General features: G+C 39.3%; 1 protein-coding gene across 1 annotated transcript in view; it reads right to left on the bottom strand.

The window, feature by feature from the left end:
- Nucleotides 1–2153: 2153 nt before the first annotated feature.
- pacsin1a (protein kinase C and casein kinase substrate in neurons 1a) overlaps nt 2154–23590 on the bottom strand; it is a 32227-nt gene continuing 10790 nt past the window's right edge. The window contains exons 2-10 of the mRNA XM_085344004.1: nt 13169–13298; nt 10222–10378; nt 9855–10090; nt 8522–8677; nt 8005–8180; nt 5680–5800; nt 5477–5583; nt 4544–4740; nt 2154–2442 (exon numbers count right to left, since the gene is read on the bottom strand). Coding sequence (XP_085200130.1) covers nt 2333–2442; nt 4544–4740; nt 5477–5583; nt 5680–5800; nt 8005–8180; nt 8522–8677; nt 9855–10090; nt 10222–10378; nt 13169–13228 — 1320 coding nt within the window. The 5' untranslated portion in view covers nt 13229–13298 and the 3' untranslated portion in view covers nt 2154–2332. The remainder of the gene's footprint in view (nt 2443–4543; nt 4741–5476; nt 5584–5679; nt 5801–8004; nt 8181–8521; nt 8678–9854; nt 10091–10221; nt 10379–13168; nt 13299–23590) is intronic.

Here is a 23590-nt window from a genome sequence, read left to right as displayed (position 1 = left end):
GAGCTGCTGTCCCCTGTGTGCATAAGGAAGAGATCAACATAAAAAAGCATTTTACATGTACACCTTTTTACTGCCTCAACATGGTTAGGTCTCATTTTCAACTCAACACAGTTGTACAGTTACAATAGAATATAATCTTTAAATTACATCATCATATACAAATCTGACAGCGTGGGGTAACGTCACGCTTTTATTATACACTGACAATTCCATTGCAATAAAATTCATACAATATGGTACCTATTACTTAATATGTTTTCCATTGCTGTTATTTAATGAAACACATTTACATGTATAACACTACATTTTGTCTTAATAGTCAATCACTTGCATTTTTTTTGTGGTTTTTTTGTTACATTTACACAACTCATACACACTGGGTGATGGAGATGTTTTCCCTCAGAATATTAACCTGATAATGTTGATTATGCATTTGAACCTGTGTGTATTGTGTATGTATATCCTGCTTAATGCATGTGTGTTTGCACGTGTGTGGAAGTGTGTGCGCATGTGCATCGAGGATGTATGACATTTTTATGACAGGAGTCCTTTTTGCTATGCTGGACAGCTTTACTCTAAGACACAACTTGTGAGCTGGTGATGTGTTTCTCCTCATGTGTGAGACCCAAAACCTGTCAAATCCTGTTCCAGACACAAAGCTAAACACATCTGACTGCTGTTAGTCTGGTGACATTTAAACTAAGTTATAAATAGCAATCTCCAATCTAATCAGATTTAGGTGCAACTGGTAGCAAGATAACTCACTAATCCACCTTTGATAAATGCAATTCCTGCTATGATTTTAATTTAAATGGTGCAAGATTTCAAAAATAACCATGTAATGCACCCTGTAAGTCATCCTGCATGCAGTGCAGTACTTGTCATATGTATCCCCAGTATTTTGTAACATGTTTGGGTTTTTTGACAACTGAATTTTGATGGACTGTGAAGCAACTATAAGTTGATCTTCAGTGAAGCTGCTTCACACTGATATGGTAAATTATTGCACGGAGTGAAAACAGATAGTTGATGGTATTGGGTCGTTCTTTGGCTCAGCATTAAAACGGGCCACATAACTAGTGCTTTTTGCTAGGCAAGGCTTTAAATGACAGTGGAGAACAATGCTTATATGACACGCCCTCTTTCAAGCCCAAACACTAGTACATTCATGTCCTGTTGGAGAGGCTTCAATCTTCAGACAACAGTCTGTAGCACAGTAACACACTGAGATGCCTCCACTGGCCCTTCACTCTGGAAGAAAAGTCCCCAGCATATGCACTGTTCAAAACCCTCCTCTCAAACTGCAGTGGAAACCTCATGATGACTTGATCCACCTTCACTCTGAGGGAATGCATCGCAGGTCTTTCTCGTTATCAGTAGCGGGATATAGTAAGGAATTACTGAACCAAGGATGAGAGCTTCTGTGAAAAACTGTAAATCCTTTCCATGATTTGCATGAAGATGGTTTTCTCAAAGGATTTGTGACGCTAAGAAAAACAGATGTTGAAAGCAAAACAAACCAACATAAAATCAGTTCATCAACAAGCTTTCTCTTGTGAAATTAGAAGCATGTGCATGTCCAGAAGCTTGTGATGCTAAGAAGTAATCTCTGCATTTGTAGTTGAAGTGTTGCATCAGGTTGGAGCCTAAACAAGGCTGCAGGATTCAGGGAATGCACGTCGTTGCATAGCACATGCTGCTATGCAAGTTCAGAAACAGTTAACACACGTAGCACTGCACACACTGGAAAAGAGGTTGGACCAAATCACAAAGAAAAAACAAACAAACAAAAAACCAAAAAGAGGATACTGTCAGTGGTACTTTTAAAACTACACAGCATTCCTGATGTGAGAATGATGGCTGACCGTACACAGCATTAAAAATGCTACACAAAATGGCATCACACTGTATATACACAATGCAGGTTAGAGAAGCTCATCTTTGTCAAATGGGTACAACTGATTATATTATCTTCCCATTTTCACAAGTGAACTCACTGCAGTTTAAATAAGCTGCATTATATTGTTAAATACAGCTACACAGACAAGCAATGTGTTCCTGCACTGTCTTGATGTTATAGTTGAGTGTGTATATACTGGAATAACTGCTGCTCCTGTTTTTAAATGTGTAAGTTCGCCCACCCCAAATGCTGGATAAAATATATTATACTGATATATTGTCTTTTAGGTTACTAAGTTTTATTTAGGCAAAACTGCTTGGCGCATCTGTTGGGCAAGGGATGTGTTGCTCTTAAGTCTCTGGCTATGTGCGGTGCAATTGGACGGGACAGTTCAAGCTGCCTCCAATGGCATATCCTTGTCCAGTAATGTGACTAGATTGGCTCGACATAATTGGCTGGGTACAGTCCCTCTCTGCCGTTGTCCAAACGACCTCTACACCAGCCTTGCTCGTCTTCATCCTCAGTCTTAGTCAGTTCATCGCCTGCAAAAGACAAATGATTCCTTAATCAGCACACTCGTACGTTTCACTTAAATCTAAAGCAGAGCTATTCATCGGAATATTTCCACATTTTCTCTTTTATTATGTATTTTGATAATAAATCACCGGAAAGAAAAAAAAAATCCTCACTCTAGTAAACATACAGTTGCAAGGTAGAACCACCCAAAAGCTCCTTTATTCTAGTTTTTTTTTTTTTTGCAGTTACAGTAAACATAGTTTGTAAAATAACATTATGTTGTATAAATGAGACTTTTGAACTTTCCACCAAAACTATAAAATAGATTAAACTAAATAGGCCAGCAGCAGGTTAACTTAGCGTAGCACAACCACCAGAAACATGAATAAACAGCTAGAGTGACATCAAATGTGTGCTGTGTTGGTAACACTGGTTAGTTGTGTATTTGTGCTTTAAGGTTGTTAGGGGAAAAAAGCAAAACTGTCCGATAGATAATATGTCAAAAACCCACAACTTGTCTGTTTTTCACTTTCTTGTACAAGAATAACTTACACAGAATTTACAGCATTTATAGCATCATTTTATTTGTATATCCTCAGAGAATAAAGTACTCCTTTAGATCAAGGATGTCAAACTCATTTGACATTGTGGGCCACATGCTGCTCACCCTGATTTTAAGTCGGCTGGATCAGTGAAGCTTCCCTTTCTCTCAGTGTAACAAAGTTTAACAACACATTTAATCACTAAGATCTCTTAATATAAGAAAAGGAAATGCAGTTTCACTGTGTGTCTCAGGTTTTCTACATATTAAAGACATGTTGCTCTTGTAAATACAAGAAAACTGTCTCTTTAGGCTTAACTTGTAAGAAATAAATGTGTAAAATAAAGGGAAACATTCTGATTGCCCACCCTGTCCTGTCACAATAAAAGAGAAATGTTTTGTTTATTCAGTCACTGTAAAAACAAGCAAACTAAACTAAACTAAAACTAAATCAAGGCATAAATTACTATAGTAGTTCCCTATGGTGATTTGTTTGTCTGTTACTTAATTTCATTGGTGTAGTATGAGTAACCATAGGGACGGTCTTTATCAGTAGGAAAAGCTGTTAAAGTAATAAAAAAGGAGTTAAGATTCCGATATTTATGCCTACATTTTCCAAAACCAACCAGTGGGCCTGACTGGAGTCAGAAAAAGGTTTCAAAGATGAGTGGTTGATGTCATGTTGTTCAACTTCTGTGAACAACATGACATCAACCACTCATCTCTGAAACCTTTTTCAGGCCTAAAGAGTGTTCAACTTCTGTGAACACTCTTTGGGCCGCACAATCCAGTTTGATCCCCAAACAAATGTCAAACATCTTAAAATTATCCAGGGCAGTTTTTCTTTCTGGCAGTAAAGTGCAAAGAAAAGCAGTAACATACCATTAAAAGGTAAGGAATTTCACTGATGTCAGGTAAACAAATACTAGCAAAGAAGAAGTGTGATTCATTTTGTTTGCCTCTAAGGAAGCGACAGGAGGTGCTTTCAATGGTTTTTAAACAGAATACATACAACAGCTTGCAGGTGAACAACACAAAGAAAGTTTCTGTGCCTGAAGAGTTTGGGCAGGGGGTGGGGTGTCGCTTTGTTTGTTTCATGTCTTTATCAGGCGACAACTTGATGAACAAAGACCTTCACTCACAGTGTGGTTAAAATATGGATGCAGAGGGAGGAACAAGACAAAGATACACAGCTGTTGCTTCTTCAGTAGCTATTCTTCTGTTTATGGTTTGCCTTTAAATTGTTAGTCATGTCACTGTGAGGGCTCTAGAGCACTGTTTTGGACTAGCTTTGGAGCTTCTGTTAAGTGTTAGCAAGTCCCTGTAATTTGTTGTCCATGTGGCTATTATTGACTCATCATTGCTATTTTCTACAGAGGAAGGAACTTGAAAATACATATTAAGTCAAGCTGCTTTTGAACACCTGCATCAAGCTACAGCTTGTCATCTTATCTGAAATCTACAGCCTCAATAACATAAAATAAAAATTTAACTGCATTTTTGTTGTAGTTATTGGTACGCTTGAGCTGAATGGCATGATTATTGACAAAATCCCCAAACTATGTCACCCGGTCATGCACATGTACCTGCTTTAAAGGAGAGCTCATCCTGCTCCTGGCCTTCGTAGTCATAGAGAGCACGCACCCTTACCCCTCTCCCAGTGCTGGAATCATCTTCAAATGAATTGCCGTTCCCACCGTTCTCATTGCCTGAGTATGCAGCGGGCTGCTCATCATCAGACCACTCAGTCGAATAAGCTTGGTTCTTCTCATAGCTGCTCACACTGGAAGAGAGAGAAAAGGGAGGCTGACATTAGGATGCTTCCAAAACAAAAGACTGAAATTTAAAGGTTTTGAACAGGTCAAAACCATTAACAAACTAATTCTGCTAGCCAGTGTCAGAAATGAGCTGCTTGCCACAGACCTTCGTGACTGTCTAAAAACTATTCTGGTGTTAAGGAAAGGTGTTATGAAAAGAGTTATTGTGCATTCACAGAAAACACTGGGAACATGCATCAGGGGAGTCTAGAGAAGCTAAAACATGACACCTGACACTTGTAGCTCCATGATGGCATGAAAGAGTTTTGCTGGCTTTACTTTGTAGTAACGCTGTGACAATATATTGTGTATAATTAAATTTGGACTTCAGTATAAACAGTTTAAACACAGTCTTCTTCCTGAAAGGCTCAGGTGGGACGATTTAAAGTGACAGACTCTTAAACCACAGGTACACAAAACATCTTTGTGGTACTTTAGGCTGAAAACTGAAACACATACTTTATCAACATGTGAGATTAAAATTAATATGTGTTATAGTGGAAGATTATGAAGTCTAAAAATGTAAAAATCTTGAAACAGGCTGGTTTTAGCTTCCCCAATGAGATTTGTTCACAAAACATAAACATTTAAAATAAAATTAAACTGAATAAAAATAATTATTAGTCATCTTGTAATTTTATTGCTAGATTTGACTCAAAAATATGTGACCGTAAAATACACTAGCAGATCTCTTGAACTAACCTGCTACGGTCACCAGGTGGAGCCACATGGTCAGTGCTAGGAGTGGGTGGGGCTCCGTCTGGTTTCTTTTTCTTTGGAGGAGCTGAAGCCTGGTCTGGGTTGTACTCCTGGTGAGGAGAGAGAAGAGAAGCACATAAAGTAATGTAGAAAATAAAGGGGAGAGGTGTCGTACACGTTTTTTTGGTGATGGCTTGGCATTGCACCTCAAATATGGGCCAGTTCATGTGCATTCCTGGGCCGTGGTTGTTGCTGAACCACTTGAGATCCTCCTGCGTGTTTGCAGCCAAGATCGTGCGCTCCAGTTCTCTGTATATTGTGGCATAGCTGAAGAGAGGAAAATGAAACAAATAGTGACAATAAAAGTGCCAGAAGGGACCTGTGGGTTCTGCCAATTTGGCAACAGAATCACCAGTGTAGTTCAAATTCTAGGTTGAAAGAGATCTAGTGTTGGGTGACGACAGGACTAAAGTGTCTCCCTGAATTTTCTGGTAAAGCTGGGGTTCTCAACAGTGGACATATTTACTCTGAATGGCCCTGTTTTGTACCACGATGTTGGTATTTATGTTGCCACTGTTTACCCAAACCATGGCAATGTGTAATGGATTAAAAAGAGAACAATGATCCTGCAGTTTTCTTCCTCTAATTACAGGCTAAACCAGTATGTCTGGGGTCCTATTTTAACACCTGTGGATAACAAAACTACTGTGAAGACATGCATAGTTTATAATATTATTACTATCTTTTTGGGCATTTTTGTCTTTAATGCATAGTAAAGTAGTGAAGAAACACAGGGAAGCAGGGGGAGAGAGAGGGAGAAGGCATGCAGGAAAAGGCCTCGAACCAGGGCTACTGCACTCCAGCCATGTGGCACGTGGTCACCTGCTTTCCCGCTCAGCTAAAATGACACCCTATAGATTATGATAGGTTATTAACATCAGCAATTTAAACCTACTGTTAAAAAAATTGTAGATGTCTTAATTTTAAAATAAATCTTTTCACTTGTAGGCTACCGTTGTGTTTATGTCAGAATTCACTAATAAAGGCTATATTATCTTATCTTATGACATGACCGGTCTTGGACCCTAACATAACCTAACACAAAGAGGACAATGTACCAAACATAACTCAAAACATCACCCATAATAGTAAAGGTGATCAGAGAGTGCATGCACAGCCACTCTTCCTCTGTGCTATCCTCATCAGCTATCTGAGGTAAGCTTATGTTTTATTTCTAACTATTGCTTTCTGATTTCAGTAATTAGGATTGACTCCTCTTCTTAATTCCAGTTCATTTCATCTTCACACGTGTAAGTATCTGCTGGCCACTGTACAGCTGCATCCAACATGACTGTATCCATCTGAGCAGTTAGATGGAGAAGACTGAATGTTTACAGATTGCTGAGTTGACTGAAGTGGCAAATTGTCACTTCTGTCACCATCAGGGTCGACTGCTGGCTTGTAATCAGAGCAAAGGGTTTACAGCGCACCTGCAGAGAAACTAATGCTTCCCATTGTCCTTAAAGTGACTTTAACTTGCTATTTGAAAGTGTTTGGAGAAACTCATGGGCTCATATTGAATTTGAGTTGTCACTTTTGACCTCTTCTAGTCGATTAAACGCATTTAGAGAGAAGCACTGAGAACACAACCACAAGTCTCTTGGAAGCTGTCTTCATCCACAAGCATTTCCTGGCTCCTTTCTCCTCTTCTTATTGTTAACTGTCAAGACTGATAACACTTTTTGTGTTGTTCTTACTGGAAATTGCAAGTGAAAACAGTGCAGTGTGGCATTTTTTCATAAGAACAAGTGGAATTGAATGAATGACTTCATTGCAAAGTAATGGTCATAATATCTATTACATGGCAATATTTTTTTTTAAGTAAAAAAGTTCCTAATAGCTTGCTTTAGTTGGAGAGGGATTTTGTTTTTAGCATTATAGCACTGAAATAGTTGGGTTTATTTTAATTAAATAGACACTGCTCAGTGATAGACTGTAGGGCGTACTCTGTCTCTCACCCAACGACAGCTGGAGTCGGCTTTACAGCTGAGAAAGGAGTGAAAATGTTAGAATAAATCAAATCAAAGGTGAACGATTAAACCTGAAAATCACTTTTCCGTGGCTCGTGGCTTTGTTTGCTAAATGCAGAACAACAAAAAAGAAAATCTAGAATATGACAAGCATTCACTCTGGACTAAATTCAGTTTGTCAGAAATGCCACTGACTGAATCATCGGTTAATTAGCACCGAGAGTCTCAAAACTAATGAGAAACACATGCCTGGTTTGGGTGTCTGTTGAAATTAATCAGACTGCAGTGAACTGTGTCAAATGTGACACAAGACGAATCAGACTAATCGAATTTTAATTTGTATTCAGTGTGACTACTTTTGATTAAAAGTACAATTAAGTAACTATATTCTAAGCCTACTTCACATGTGCCCACACAGAATGATAGTCTATACAATGGTATACATTTCCTGCCAAACTGCACAGGTGCTTAATGTGCAACCCAACCTTCATTCTGACTAACCTTTGGTTCTCAGTGAGGTTAAGATGGCGTTTGATATCCAGCAAGGCTTCCTTAAGGAAGGTCAGCCTTTTGACTTCATGCTGCTGGCATTGGTCAAACACCTGCTCCATGCACTCCATGTACTGAGGAGTGCACTTGCTTAGCTCCTCCAGAGACTTCTCATACTTTTCTTTAGCCTGGAACAGAAACAAGAAAACACGGTGAGTCATCTACAGACAATAAACAGTGGAGAATAATCTCATATTGGGCCTTGGAGCAGCCCTGTCTGTAACTTCCTTCTGATAGACTGCCCCTTGCAAAGAGAACATTTGAACAGCAGTAGCATGGGGCTGCTCACAGAGCCAGAACTCCCCTCTTTTTGACATCAGACAGATCCAAGAATAGAAGCGAACTGTCTAAAACAGCAGTTTGAAGCCTGGCTCATAGGGATTACTTGCACACTCGTTGACCTAATTACTGGAAACCTTTGGTCAGAAAAATCAGGAAAAGCACAGCAGGCCCACTTTAAGGTTATTACCTTCTGCGTATCCTGTTTGCATTTGTCCACTTTCTCGTGGAGTTTCTTCTGCTGGTCTGGTGTGACAGAAGCTTCAGTCTTGCCATTGGCCTCTCGGGCTGCAGCCAGCTTCTCCTCCTTGCAGGCCATGTGGTATGTTTTCTTAGCTGCCTCCATCTGTAGATTCAAACACGGACATTGCTAGTATCACAGATACAGAACATGATCTGATGGTTTGATTAAAGGAACACAAGAATAGAAACTATACAGTATAAAATAAAATAGGTAACTAATTTAATGTATTTGGTTAATTCTTCTATTTAGGACACTTCAAATCAGTAGTGAATGATATGTGCAATTTTCTCCAGCATGAACGCACGACCACTATTTGCTCTTCTTCATTGATTAGGAGCTCGCCTTAGGTTGCTGGTCTGGTACTTGTGCCAGGAACTGATATCAGTATACAAAGTTTCTCCCTAAGCAGGAAATCAAGACTTCATCCAGTGACGCATAGTTAATTAACTCACATAATGTTTATCCTCCTGAGACCCAGCCTATTCATTTATGTCCTCTGTAGTAGACACACAAATCATAGAAAGGTTAAACCAAAAGATACGTTTTTTCCCTCAGTTCCAGGAGGTTACTTGAAATGCTGCATGGGAATGAAAGTCATGCACAGTAGTTGAAGATTTAAAGAAAGAAATGTGCTAATATAACTACCATATATATGTCGTGTGCCACCATTTAATAAAGCAACTCTAGGACATGGTCTTCACAGATATCGTTTGGTTACCGTGACCACAACAACACATTAACACCTTTCAACCAGCGTCTGGCTAACCAGTGGATAAAAGTCCAGCATTCACTCTCTTTGATCATTTTAGCCTCCACCTATTTCTGAAGGTAATATCTGGCCCTTAACTCGCTAATGCTCTACTGCGTTCAGCATTTATTAACTTGCTCTATCTGCTATTTGAGCCTTTTCACTGATTTAAAAAAAAACTTTATTCAAACTACTAGAATAATAATGTTCCAACATCAGCTGCTGAAACTAATAGCTAAGGCTATTTTAGATTAAAGTGATCTCTTTCACTCATCTTTTATCATCGTCATGTATATTTTGTGAATATATTTATTACTTTCTGTAATCCTGTTCCATTTTATAGAAAAGGGGTTAAATAATAACTTAGTCAATAGCAAATGGTCATAAAATCCTGCTTCAATGGCTAGCAATGTCTTGCTTCCGTATTGCTATCCCCATTATGATTACCATTTAAAGTTTAATAAAAGTGTGATGGATGGGCAGACGGTCCTGTAACCTTACAGAAAAATAATTTGCCCTCATCTTCCTCACCTCCTTGAGCTTTTTGGCCCATGGTTTCTGAGCCTTCTTGAACCCTTCCTCTGCCTCCTTGGCCTCTTTGAAGCCTCCAATCATTTGCTTATGATACGCTTCTTTCTGCCAGTTCTTCACTTTTTCAACATCTTCGTTAACGAGGTTGTTCTTCACCTCTTGGTGCAGCTCACTCACTCTCTCCGCCTCTGTCATCACAGCCAGCCATGCCCTTTCCACAGAGCCATACTGTGGACCTGCGAGTTGGATTTTTTTGTGATTCCAAGTAAAATTTCAGGGTAATATTACTCAGTGGAATAGTGAAAAACACATTGATCGCGGTACATTTGCACCTTCTTATCTTGTTGACACTTTAACAAAAGCTGACCTTTCTCAATGAGCTGTCTCCATCTCTTGGACCAGGCAGTTAGCTGATCACCATAGGCTTTCTCTATCTTGGCACGTTCCTGCAAGCAACCCATAAGGTCATTGCAGAGCCGATGGCCGTCATCGAATCTCTTGACAGCACGTTTGTAGTTCCCCACCTGAGGACAGAGAGCAACAAATGAAAGGACTTGTAACCAATATGCAGTACATATATAACAACCATAGAAATATACAGAGCTCGGACATTTTTCCCCCTGAGAATAACTGAAGTGAAGACAGTTTGATATCTCTCTTGTAAATTTACTGAAAAATACAAAGAGTTTGAGAGACTGCAGTATGACTGAATACCCAAACCAAGCAGCAGCATTCGGGGTGCAAAGGAGTTGCAAATGCAGTCCCTCAAATGGCCACTGTAAGCTAGCTCCAAAAAGTATGTAAATCCTAATGGACTCAAAGGTAAAGTGCCCAACTTTACAGCAGAAATAAACGCTATTACATTGTCTTTATGTCAACTGTGCATAATTTTGTAATATTTTGTAATATTTGCCAGGTTAAATTGTATTAAAGCTTATTATGTTTGTATAATTTCACAACTGGCAGCTAGTATAAATAGCACTAATTCACATTGTTGAACCTGACCACTGTAACACCCTGTTATCCATAGATGATCGCTTCTAGCTTGTACAACCAATCAGTGTTGACATAGTAGCTACATCCATCTTTTATGTACTGTTTACACATTCAACACAACATACATCAAAATGTGTCAGCAGCATTACAGAAACTACAGCAAATCCAAACAGCATTTAGGGATGCCCTTTAATCTGGAGAGTTGATAAAAAGTCTTCAAAAGAAAACATGCTTTAATACACAGTTTCACTAATAAACTGACAATTGAGTGTATGTTTCATTTATTGCATTATACAATATGCTACTCCATCCAAGCAGAAAGCTCCGGCCAACTTCATTATTTAATTAAAAATATCAAAGCTGTTATGCTACCTCGATGTTTATTTTATTGCATTTTCTTTTACATCCCACCCCCTTAACTTGGACTACCTTAAAAAAGCAGTGCCAGGCTGAGCGGCTCCGCCTCTTTTGTGCCTGCAGGGGGGTGTGCTCATGGTGCATGATGAAGGGAGAGGGGTTTACCAGTGCCTGTGCATGTGTAGTTATGCAATGACACGGGCTTGAGTTTGTGTGTGTGGATGAATGTGTTTTAGTGAGTGTATGTGTGTGGGTAGCTGCTTTAATCCTCTTGAGAGGCGTAATGCAGTCAGATACTCAGGGATAGATGACAAAGTAAAGACAGAAATATGACAGACTGTGTGTGGAATAGGTATAAATACATAGTCATATACAGCATAATACAAACACAGATCATGGAGTGCGTCTCTGATATGCTCGCTGGCTGTAAAGCTGCACTCTGATTGGTCCTGACGTGAGCACGCATGTTTGGTTACTGTTTGAGATGGTAGCTGCAGGGAGGCCATGAGACAGGTGTTTAACGGTATGAGTTTTGTCCTATGTGACAGTTTGCCAAGTCACACCAACAACAACACGTTGGTGTACTGGTTGTACACATGAAAACACACCTGAGCCCCTCTGTTTGAGCCGCAAAACCATTCTGTGTGGATAAAACACAAGCCTTCCTGATGACAAAACATGAGGATACAGCATTTTTTATAGCATTGATAAACCATAAACTGACTCTAGCTGTGCTGCTAGTATTGAGACGATATAGGCAGGTGCATGTGGTGAAAGGCTGCCTCAGAGAGGCTGATGACTGAGGCTCTTTGTCTGAGTCTCTGTGGCTAAGAGCCACAACACAAAGAAGACTCTGTACTGAGGGAATTCATTATCACTAAGTTGGGGGGGTTAAAGTGCAAACACACACACACACACACACACACACACACACACACACACACACACACACACACACACACACACAGTTGTGTTTCCACCAGGGGACAAAATTACTACTTGGCTAACTGTAACCCTTAACACAGTTTGTATGATCTAAAGCAAATTTGATTAACAGTGCATTCACTATTATAGAGAAATAACAAAACAAAAAATGCTGAGGAAGTGTCTCTACCAGATTTATATTAAACTCTTAGATTTTCAGCAAAGAAATAGTTATTATGAAACTGGCCACAAGGAAATATGCTAATGTCCTTAACATTTATCTACTGACTTTATCCTCAGTATTAAAATTTGATCTTATGATAATGCTATTTAAAAATGTTTTTCTGTTCATAAAGAGGAAACTTTTATGATGCCCTTTGGAGCAAAAGAAACACACCGTGCTAAAATGCAAATTAGCCTCCTATATTACTTTGCTCTCTGGTTTACAGCTTGTCTTAATGCATTACGTTTTGCCTTAAGCATGCCAGTTTGAATTCCCTTGCTGGTGAAAGGTTCATAAACAAACCTGCCTTACTTTTCCTCATACTTCATAATTTGTGTGTAATAAATTTGCTTATTTATTTTGAGTACTTTGAGCGCTCTGACTGCTGTACTTCCATCATATTAGACGAAGGCGTTTTGAAGCAGTCATCAAACTACTGCTCAAAATGACCCCTCTTTTGCAGGGTTTGAAGTCCATACTGAAGTCATCAGTATTTTTCCACTATACGAAGATGATGAAGCGTATATAATGGGTAGATATAAGAGAGTCTAATTTAACTTTTGGCACTAAAGCAAAAAGCATCAAACCCTTCTTTAAAATGGACATCACAAGTGGCCCTCTGGCTAGAAACTCAATGGGGATGGATATCAAACAGCCTCATTAAGATGTGTGTGACGCATTTACTTCTAAGAACAGTTTCATGATTTCACTGATAGCATTGCTTGATTTCAGAAGCCAAATCAATAGAAATGGAGGGTGAGAGGTTTTGGTACAATTTGAAAATCCATGAGAACAGATATGACGGTGGCTTTACCTCCCAGAAGCTGTCCATGGTGTCGTCACCACCTGCACATTCATCGTAGGAGCCAGACATTTTCCTGGATGAAGCGAAGCACTCTAATGACTAAACCTGTCCTCTGCAGAAGAGCTGGGTTCCTCATGCACTGAAGAAGGCAAAAGAGAACAACAATAATGAGAGACAGCGACACCACAAGAAAGCAAAAACTTTAGTTAAAAACATGGCCGAGCTGGACTTAGTGTAACAAAACTATGACAATTTATTTTCCTGGTAACTCAAAAGAATCTTTCAAGGTAGGGTGTCTATCTGAGACGTTTATAATAATGAGGTAAAAATAGTCTTCTCCGCCATGCATGCAGCACTGTGCCCTGAGGAATGAGAAGGGGGTTCTTAGATTGGTGTGTCCTAGAAAAGACATCACAGTGAGTGGAGCGTCACACACCTCGATTCTTCCACAGTGAAAACCCCCATTCCTTTGACACATTAAATCTGAGAATTAGCTGTCACACATACACACTACACATAGTTACACAGTTTAGCTGCCTGGAAATGCACCTTGTGTGTAAATATAGAATCATGTAATTAACGCCCTAAAATAGAATGGAAACAAGATCAACACTCCTATTTATACATCTGAATGCATTCTTTAATTAAGTTGTTTGATTGCTGATTGCATAGTAAGGTGTACATAACACAGTTCCTCAAGTATTTAAGGTGATTGATATTTATTTGTTTGACATTCACTCAATACCCTACCACAGAGGTGCAAGCAGAAGAAACTGCTGGCCATTATATTGGTATTGAACTCTGTTTGAAACCTAATCTATTTTGTCCTCATGACTAATGTCTTTCCTTTGACAGAGAGCTCTTCATAGCGCTGCAACAGCCGGTATGACAATGAAATTTATAGCCTCCCCTGCCACGGTTTCTTGGGTCTTTATAATTACAGTGGATTTAATTATTATCTAATTCTGTATGTGGCCCAACAGAGCAAAACACAACTTTTAACACTACTAACACTTTTAATTAAAATGATAAAGAGTTTTGTAAATTATTATTAAGGAAGGGTGTGATTAATTGATTCTTAGTCTGCACAGTCCAACCTGAGAGAGGCAAAGCATGAATTGGACATGGTGGTACACGTGATACACGCTTTATTGTGATATCGGGTTGGATGGTTAGGTATGCTAACTATAGGTCAGAGCAGATGAAGGATGAGTTGTGGCCATTTCAGAGAATAAACTGACTCAGCGCTCTGCAGCTGGCTGCATCACAAGGAATATTATGTTCAAACAGTAGCCTAGCCCTTCATGCTTCATCCTTCAACCTCCATCTGCTGTCAAGAACAAATTAATTCCTGCAACAACCTTCATCCTTGGAATGAGTCATAAAAAACAGCTTTCTGTATTTGGCTCGACTTGAACTGGCCTGACCTCACTTTCTATATTAACAACATAAACAACGTAATTTTCCCTGTGAGAGGAATAATAGGCTTCAAACCACAAGATCAAGTCATACAAGGAAAGGATTGTCAGTAGTAACTTTTTTTTTCACAGAAAGTCTGGACATGAACACATTATCAGGGAGTTCAACAACACATTTGCACCCTGCGTGACTGAGTCTGCTGCCAGTTCAGTCAGTGTTTCTACAGACGACAGATAACTGATTTAGCCAAGCTGTATTCATCAAAGCCCTTGGTTACTATCACCAGGCTTACGCCAGTCTTTGAGGCTCTTCTGCAGTCAAGGCTTTCATTCATTGACTATTATCAAGAGTGCACTCTCTGCTGGTTGCAAAACAACAGAGCTATTCTAGGAGTTAGCAATTTTACTGTCACAGACTGGATTGAAGACAACTTGAGCCTTTCAGATGCAGCGAACAGTTCCAGGGGAAAAAAAGGTGCAATGTCTTCTTTCTGAGTGAGTGACACATTTCACAACTGCACATATATATACACAGGAATACTGAGCTTTTTTTTGTTGTTGTTTTATGAATTTAAATACTTACAGAACTACTGAATGTTGTTAAACCTGTGCAGTGGTTCAAGATAGACATGACATTATACTTCATGTTTTCCCATCCAAGGCCAAGAAAAAAAAAGTACTGCCTAAGCACTACCACCAATAAGTTTGTTCAGTCAGTGCCGCTTGTATTCCTTAAAATAGGGGATAAACTTTGTGAAATAAGACACACAAAGCTTTTAATGCATTGACATGCAAAGTGTGTTTGCCAAAACGTAGAAGACGAATGGTAAAAAATGCAAAGACTTGACTTACCACCCTCATAATAAAGATATTGAAGAAAGAAAAATATTACATTAGCATGATTGTCATTTTGAGTATGAATCAGCTTTATTACAGCTAATGACTTAAACTGGTTGGGAAAACAGATGCCTTAGAGCAGGGGTGTCGAACTCCAGGCATCGAGGGCCGGTGTCCTGCAGGTTTTAGATCTCACCCTGTTTTAACACACCTGAATCAAATGATTAGTTAGGCTTCTGGAGAACTTTAAGTCATGTTGAAGAGGTAATTTAGCCATTTAAATCAGCTGTGTTAGATCAAAGACACATCTAAAACCTGCAGGACACCGGCCCTCGAGGCCTGGAGTTCGACACCTGTGCCGTAGAGGAATATGAGACAGGAGTGTAAAGTTCCACCAGCGATTTTCCCATATATGCAGTATGTTATGTGATATTGTACAGCTTGCAGTACTTTCTGTGAAAAGTGTGATCAGCAGGGGAACACCCACAGTAACCCACTTCTCAAAACTGAGGACAGCTTCCATTTCTGTCAGTCCATGTGACACAGAGAAAATATGTCAGCCACGCTCACCACTTGCCCAACAAATACAAGGACTTTTAGTATTTTACAATAGATGCCAGCCACACCCAGCATAACTGAATGCTGTCCATGACAACGAAAAGACTCCAATTACCCCTCTGTCCTTGTCACAAACAAGGAACTCAATCTCTGACAAGATCCCCTTTCTTTATGTTTGGAAATTGTGAGCACTTTCGTTGACATGTGAGAATACTGATTATATTCTGATGTCCGCACATGAACCATTACCTCATGCCCTTAGCTTAACTGTCATTAGCTTATGGTAAATGGGAGGGTTGGCCTAACTGAGAACAGCTAGGTAAGAGGTAGCTTCACTGTTAGATAACAAATTCCAGATATCAGCACATTTAATGCTCAACTAAGGCTTGACACTTTTAACTTTTTAAAAATGTGCTAAATTCCAAGTTTAGAATTGACATGTAATCATTTTAGTCCTTTTCAGCGAACCATCTTCATGCTATGCATGCATGCATACAGTGCTGTGAAAAGGCATTTGTTCACTTCCTTGTTTGTTAGTTTTTTTTCCATATTTTTCACACTTTTATGTTTTAGATCAGACAAATTTTAATATTAGACAAAGATAATCTGGATGCATAAGAACAATTTCACTGATTACGGGGAAAAAGGTATACAAACCTACCTGGACCTATGTGTACTTTTTTAGTTCCACATCTCGATCTGATTACTATTAGACTTGTTGAATCAAGAAATTACTTAAATAGAACCTGTCTGACAAAGTTAAGTAGGCTAAAAGGTCTCAAAAAGCAGCACATCAGACCAAGATCTCAAACAGCTGAGTCACTGACATCTATCAGTCTGGAAAGAGTTATAAAGACATTTTTACGTCTTTGTGAATCAAGTGAACCAGGATGAAAGCCATTATCCACAAAGAGAGAAAACTTAAAACAGAACTGAATCTTCCTAGGATTGGTCAGCCTACCAAAATTACTCCAAAAGAACATTGACGACTCATCTAGGAGGTCACAAAAGAGCCCAACACAGCATTTCATTAAAAGAGCACCATAACAACAGTCAAACATGGTGGTGGAACTGTGATGGTCTGGGGCTGCTTTGCTGCTTCGAGAGCTGACCGACTTATTGTAATTGATGGAATCAACGATTCTGTTTTCTACCTAAAAATCCAGAAGGACAATGTCCAGCTGTCACTTCATGTCGTGAAGCTCAAGCACACTCAGGTTATGCTGCAGGACAATGATCCGAAACACACCAACAATTCCACCTCTGAATGGCTCAGAGAAATAACAACATGACGGTTTTGAAGGGACCTAGTCAAATTCTAGATTTTAAACCTGATTGAGATACTATAGCATGACGTAAACAGGTCATTCATGCACAAAAACGTTTCAGCATGGCTGAATTACAACATCCTGCAAAGTGAGTCAAAATTCCTCCACACCAACGTGAAAGACTTGCAAGGTATTGCAAATGCTTGACTGCAATTCTTGTTGTCAAGGGTGAGACAGCCAGTTACTTTTTCACACAGGGTAAGTTAGGTTTGGACAGAGTTGATAAATTGAATTATTATTTAAAAACTGCATTTTGTATTTACTCAAGTTACCTCTGTCTGTTACTAACATTTTTTGATGATTTGAATCGTGTGAGAGGGAAATTCCTTTTCCATAGCACTGTATATGAACACAAGAAGAGCAAAAGGGCAGACTTCACTTTCTAAATCAACATGCAAACGTGCATTTATGTTTAATGAAGTTAAATCCATACACTGTAAACAGTCAACTTTATGATGCAAGACAACCTCATGCAGCTCAAAATTTAAGTAGCCCTAAAGTAGCAGTTCTTAATCCTAGCAGCCAAGAAAGGCCATTGGTCCAGCACCCTGTCCCACAGCCAAGTCACCCAATAAGCTTTGGCATCAGTGACTACAATACCTAGTGACATCAAAGCCAGTTAAGCTCTGGCACAATACCAGTGTCCCACCTCATAGCCAAACATGGAACACTAATTCAATATTACACAATGTTAATGATTAGAAAGTATTAGAGGTAATTCCACAAGCATGTTCACAAATTCCTTCAGACATCCAGGAGCGTCGCTGTAGTCAAAAATGTCTGAGGCATTGTTTTTAGTATTTATGACAGGCAAGAACTTTGAAGTGAGTTTAATTATTAAACAAAACACATAAAGAAAGTAATAAAATGATATTGGTGAACATTTTATGCCCAAGAACTCAAACGTCATCAGCGTAAACTTAGAAGGTCCAGCAGCACAAAGAGAATACATGACAGAAAATTCACAGTTTTGGTCCACTGTGAGAGTGCTCTGTGTCCCAAGAGACAGAGGGGCTTATACTCCAGTTATTGAGGTTAATCCACCTGAGTGGCTGTGAACACACCTCTCATTCCCTTGTGATTTAACTGGGAGGAATGTTACAGAAAAAAACTAAACTGTAGCATCATGGTAAGCTTGGTACAGATGGTGCTAAATGAAGGCTTGTATAATAACTTAACACCCAAAGCATAGCAACACACACAAAGAAATATGACAACAATAATAGCTGTTTTGTGCAAATCCATTTGAATGTGTCTTGCAAATTGAAAATCACAAACAACCCACACACTGAAAAAAACAACAAAAAAACCCGCTGACAAAGCAATCCGTTTTGTAATCTTAATGTTTTTGAAACCTGTTTTGATTGTGGACAAAAAAAGGACATAACTGAGTGCTACAATCCAGCCTTCTGCATATTCACGTACCATGTTTGACTCCATCACTGCAAAAGAAAAAAGAAAACCAATATCCAAATTTGAAAACACAGCGCAGCTCCTTAAAACAGCAAACTCCTTAAACTGTAGTCCAAATATGTCCTTTACATCAGCTCTTAAAACAATAAACGATATGTTGCAAATTTTATTTCTGCAGCTTTGACCTCTGTGGCCGAAGTAAACCCAGAGAGGACGATAAGTCTGACCAAACCAGCGTGTCTCAGAGGCTGAGGGATAATCCCGCAGTGTGCCATTTGAATAGCTTTAGAGGGGGAGGGAGTTCACGAGCAAGAAGAGCAAAGAGGCGGGTAGGACAAGTGAGACAGAAAGACGAGAAGTGTGAAGAGGAATTTATTGTTGATGAAACATATATTGTACACCAACAGGACAGCGCTATTGTGAGACTCCACATTTGTCAGTTTTGTTTTGTTTTTTCCCAAGGAGTTAACTTTTACCAGCATTACAAATGCATTGCTGACACACCATGGCTCAGCACTCCTGTTTACAGTAACATAACACACGTGAAACCAGCCTGTACCTCATGAGCAGAAACTGCTTCCAAGAGAATTAAAGAAAACTGCTGATCCAAGTGTCACAAATGTTCTTAATGCAGTCAGAAGGCCCAGTGTTGACAAGCCTTTTAAAGCACTGAATGGGAACCACAGCAAACATGTAAGCTTGTTACAGTAAGAAGATTTCAGCGAGATGAACTAACTTTACTCCAGCACATTACCAAGCCATCTCTTTCCACTCTGAATATAGACAATGGCATTTCAGAAAGGCAAAGTTGGTTACCCGAAATGAATTCAGTAACAGTTTCGCGCTCTACAGTAATAAAAACGACTAATATCTTAAATCGAAGAAACTAATAAAAGCAGCAGCTTGTGTTTTCATATGCAGTTGGTTTTTGTTAAACTATGGTTGTTGACTGTGTTTGATTGAGCTCAGCATGCCATCCCCTTCTACTGACTGAGTAAAAGAGGACGCATGAGAAGAAAGGGAGGCCTTTCACTGAGAGAGAGAGTGACGTGGACTGAGAATGAGGAGAAGAGAAGAGGAGGAGATGGAGCTCCAGATGGAGATAGGGAGGGATGTGTTAGGAGAAATGAGGAGGGACAAAGGCTGGGAGAAAGTACAGCACGGTCAGGACAAAGTGAGGGGCTGGTCAAGCAGCTAGGCTGTTCTCGAGCGAAATAGAGAGAGAGCCACGGAGCCAGAACGGCAGCTGACGGTACAAAGATGTGATTCATCTCACGGTGCAGCACAGCATAAGCAGGCTGGTGGATGTTGCCAGGAGACAGAGCTGCCTAGTGCAGACTTCACACACGTCGTAACAGCCGAGGCTGTCGTTATAAGCCAGCCATGTGACCGATGCTTTAGACAAAAGCAAGAAGGCTGCTTCAGTGACGCTCTGTCAGCTGTCCATCCAATAGCCAAGTTGTAGGAAGTCCCTGAGTGTTAGCGCCAGTGTACACAAGAGGGTAACTCGAGGAGACCAGTGGTGCACTGAACTGAAATGGAGAGAAGAGACCTTAAAGAAACAGCACGCAAAACAAGGCAGAGCAATAGACTGAAAGACAAACAGGAAGGGAGGAAAAACCAGCGAGGATGGAAGGTGAGGAGAGTCTTATTTCGTATTCATCAGCTGAACATAAAATGCTGTGAGCCCTAGCAGCGCTCGCTGAAGCATGGAATAGGAGAGTCAAATGTAAACTGACATGTTGATCCAAATGGGGAGTGTGCAGCAGTATTTGGGGATGAAACACCCTTCATGTTCCACTGTTTTGGCTAACGGCTAACATGGCCACTGGAAAAAAAAGCAGCTGAAACTGCAAAATATTAACAGAATTTTCCTTCTGACGAAAAGGAGGAAAATTATGACAGAGATGAGCTACACAAACATTTTTTTATGTACAAATTCTTGTTCTTATGTACGTAAACATCACTCAGACTTGTGCTACTGCATTGCTGATGTCTTTGCAAAACTGGAGCTTTGTCTGAAAATGCATATCTTAAGCATAAGTATGTAGACACTGACAAGTATGGCTTAGAAGGTACATTGGAATACGTGGGCTGTGTACTCACAGTGCTCAAAATGTTGGCAATGGCACACTATACTTATATAGTGTATCCATCCTGGGGCTATATGATAAATGGAAAGAGCACTGAAAAAGATTCAGCTATGTGTCACTGACAGTGCCAATGCTAGATAGCTAAAGTGGCAGATTTTTCCAGGAATAAAGTCAGATGTGATGTGGAATTACTGGTGTTTATTTTTTGCTAAACTGACTTTTTTACTGTAACAGAATTTAGTATTAGTAAACCTAGTGTACCGTGTGAAACTATGTACTATTTTGTCAAGCTTTTGGAAGCTGCTAATCTCTGGAACTGTGGTTGAACAGGTTATTGTGTTATTTAATGTATATAGTATAAGTGTATTTAGCATGACTTTTTAAGAACACCTTTATGTTTTATTGTAAAGCACTTTGGTTTTACATGTGCTATAGAAAGACAATTACTTATTTATTTACATTGTGGAATTTTAGAGCTAACTTTCTGTCATTTACAAGGATAACGGGCATTATTCACGAGTCGGAGATCTAACTTTATCGCACCGATTCTTCTCATTTCACACAACTAACTAAAACTGCAATCAAATCGAGTGTTTAGTAAGCCTTGTAAATATATTATTTAATTAATTATATTTATATATTGTTTAATTTAGTTCAGTCTGTTACTGTTCTTATTGTCTTGTAGCAACTCTAACCACACAATTAGTAAAGGATTCTGATTCTCATAACCAATCAAATTGAACTGACTAGACTTGAACTACAATTGAATTAACAGCTATCAGCATATTTTTCAAAATAAAATAAAGCACAAGTATCAACTTTATTATGGTACAAGATAAACTCTTTAGGAGTACTCTTCTAGAAACAACAATTTTTCAGCCTGGAAGAAACATAGTCTTAGCCAGCCAACTTAGCCAGTGTCAAATCACAATGTCATTTACCTTTCCTGTCGGGCACAACAACAACGCATGCCCCCCAATGATTATTTAATACCTAAAAAGGAGCTACTTCAACAACCTTCACCAAAAGCCAATATTTGGCAAAAAATATGCAAGAATACTGTTTCTGCTACACTTGGTACCAACAAACTTGCTTCTCTACTTCAAGCACAACTGGGCTATTAAGGAGGCAATTCTAGTGATGCACAACCCCAATGTAAACAATGACTCCACCGAGCATTGCTGGAACACTTGCTAAATGCACTACATGTGACATAAAGAAGAAACAGTGGATGAAGTTACATGGTGGTAAAGGAGTGCTTTAAGCCACCGGGTAAAGCACTCAAGCCAAGATAGAATATCCCAGGTAGAAAATATTTTTCAGGTTTTAATTTTATTAGATGACAATATTTTTCAGGATCCTGAAGAGTTACAAAGGAAACTAAACAATTCTTTTCTACTTCACATTTCAACTGAAAAACACCACCTAGGTTACTTTTGTACTTACATTTGACTTATACTGAGCCACTGTATATAATGCTTGGTCATTACTATTGCACTATAATGCTGCTGCTGGCACCTTGAGGCAATAGATTCACACTTCGAATGAGGTAGTCTGCCATCAATGAGAGTCGCTAATTGGAAAAGAAGGACAGAAATGCCCTTCATGTTGTTTGCACTAATTAATGCTGCTGCCTTTGAGCTGCAGTCAAAGATAAAACATTTCATAGTATTTCATAATATCATCATTGCAAAGGTCCTTGAATTACTCCAATAAAATTTTGAGGTTATATCGACCCTATCGTGTTCTTATTGTGGCTAAACACCAGCAATGTTTCATTCATAGTTTCATCAGAAAGTATAAAATCAGAAAGCAAAATATCTCTTGTCTATTGGGGACAAAATAACTACCAGAAAGTAATGAAGGAAGGAATCTGCTTCATCCTAACCTATTGTGATGAGGGCAGACCTGACTCTTATACCCTGAAGCAACAGAATGCTGCTTTCAATCTGTCACCAGCATCAAACTCATCAAATATTCTTCCAATTAATTTGTGTTCATAACCGCAGAGCAGTTACTTATCACCAGCTTCAGATTTCTTTATCTGATCCCAGAAGCTACATACTATGAAGTAAAATCTAAGTCCCTGCTGGCCTTTGCTTGTGCAGAGTAGCTGCACGGGTCATCAAACATGCACGGGATGACTCAGCTATCTGATGTGCTCTGTGCTATTGCACAAGAATACAGTTTCTGCATAACTTCTGGATGGATTATATGATTTTAAAGCAATATCTATTGTGTGCATAATAGTGTGAATCAGCCAGATTTTTTATTGTTCAGCTACCGGAACAGAAGCTCACACAGTAGTTCCTAAGCAGTGAAATGTGACTAATGCAAAAGAATTATTACAATTTTACAGTGATTTTATATGGAATTTTTCTCTCTCTTCCCCCACCCACAGGGAGGGCAGAGGTTATTGCCATCTACAGGTCACATGGAGCTGTTAGGGACTGAGAGGGGTAGATGCTGACATACCAATGCTGCCTGTTATATGACAGCCAACTGTGTGTCAGTTTCAAACAGTTTAAAACAGGATTCGGGTTCAATCGTTTGCACGTAGTTTCAATATCACCACAGAGAGAAGGTAATGGCCTCTCTCAGTGAGACTAATTTGCAAAGCACAAAAGAAACAAAAGCTATTAACAATATTTTTAGCAAAGAAAAATATCTGTTTCAAAAAGGGAATTAATCAACCACTAACCAAGCACTTAAATACTAAACAATGATTAAACACTGACAGTCAGATGTCCACAGTTGTCGTGGTGATGCAGTGGTTATTCACGG

Source organism: Diplotaxodon limnothrissa, linkage group LG20 (assembly GCF_057381915.1).
Source record: "Diplotaxodon limnothrissa isolate DT_005_m linkage group LG20, D_limnothrissa_male_GT1.1, whole genome shotgun sequence".
Lineage (NCBI taxonomy): Eukaryota > Metazoa > Chordata > Actinopteri > Cichliformes > Cichlidae > Diplotaxodon > Diplotaxodon limnothrissa.
This window is presented reverse-complemented; position numbering and strand designations above follow the sequence as displayed.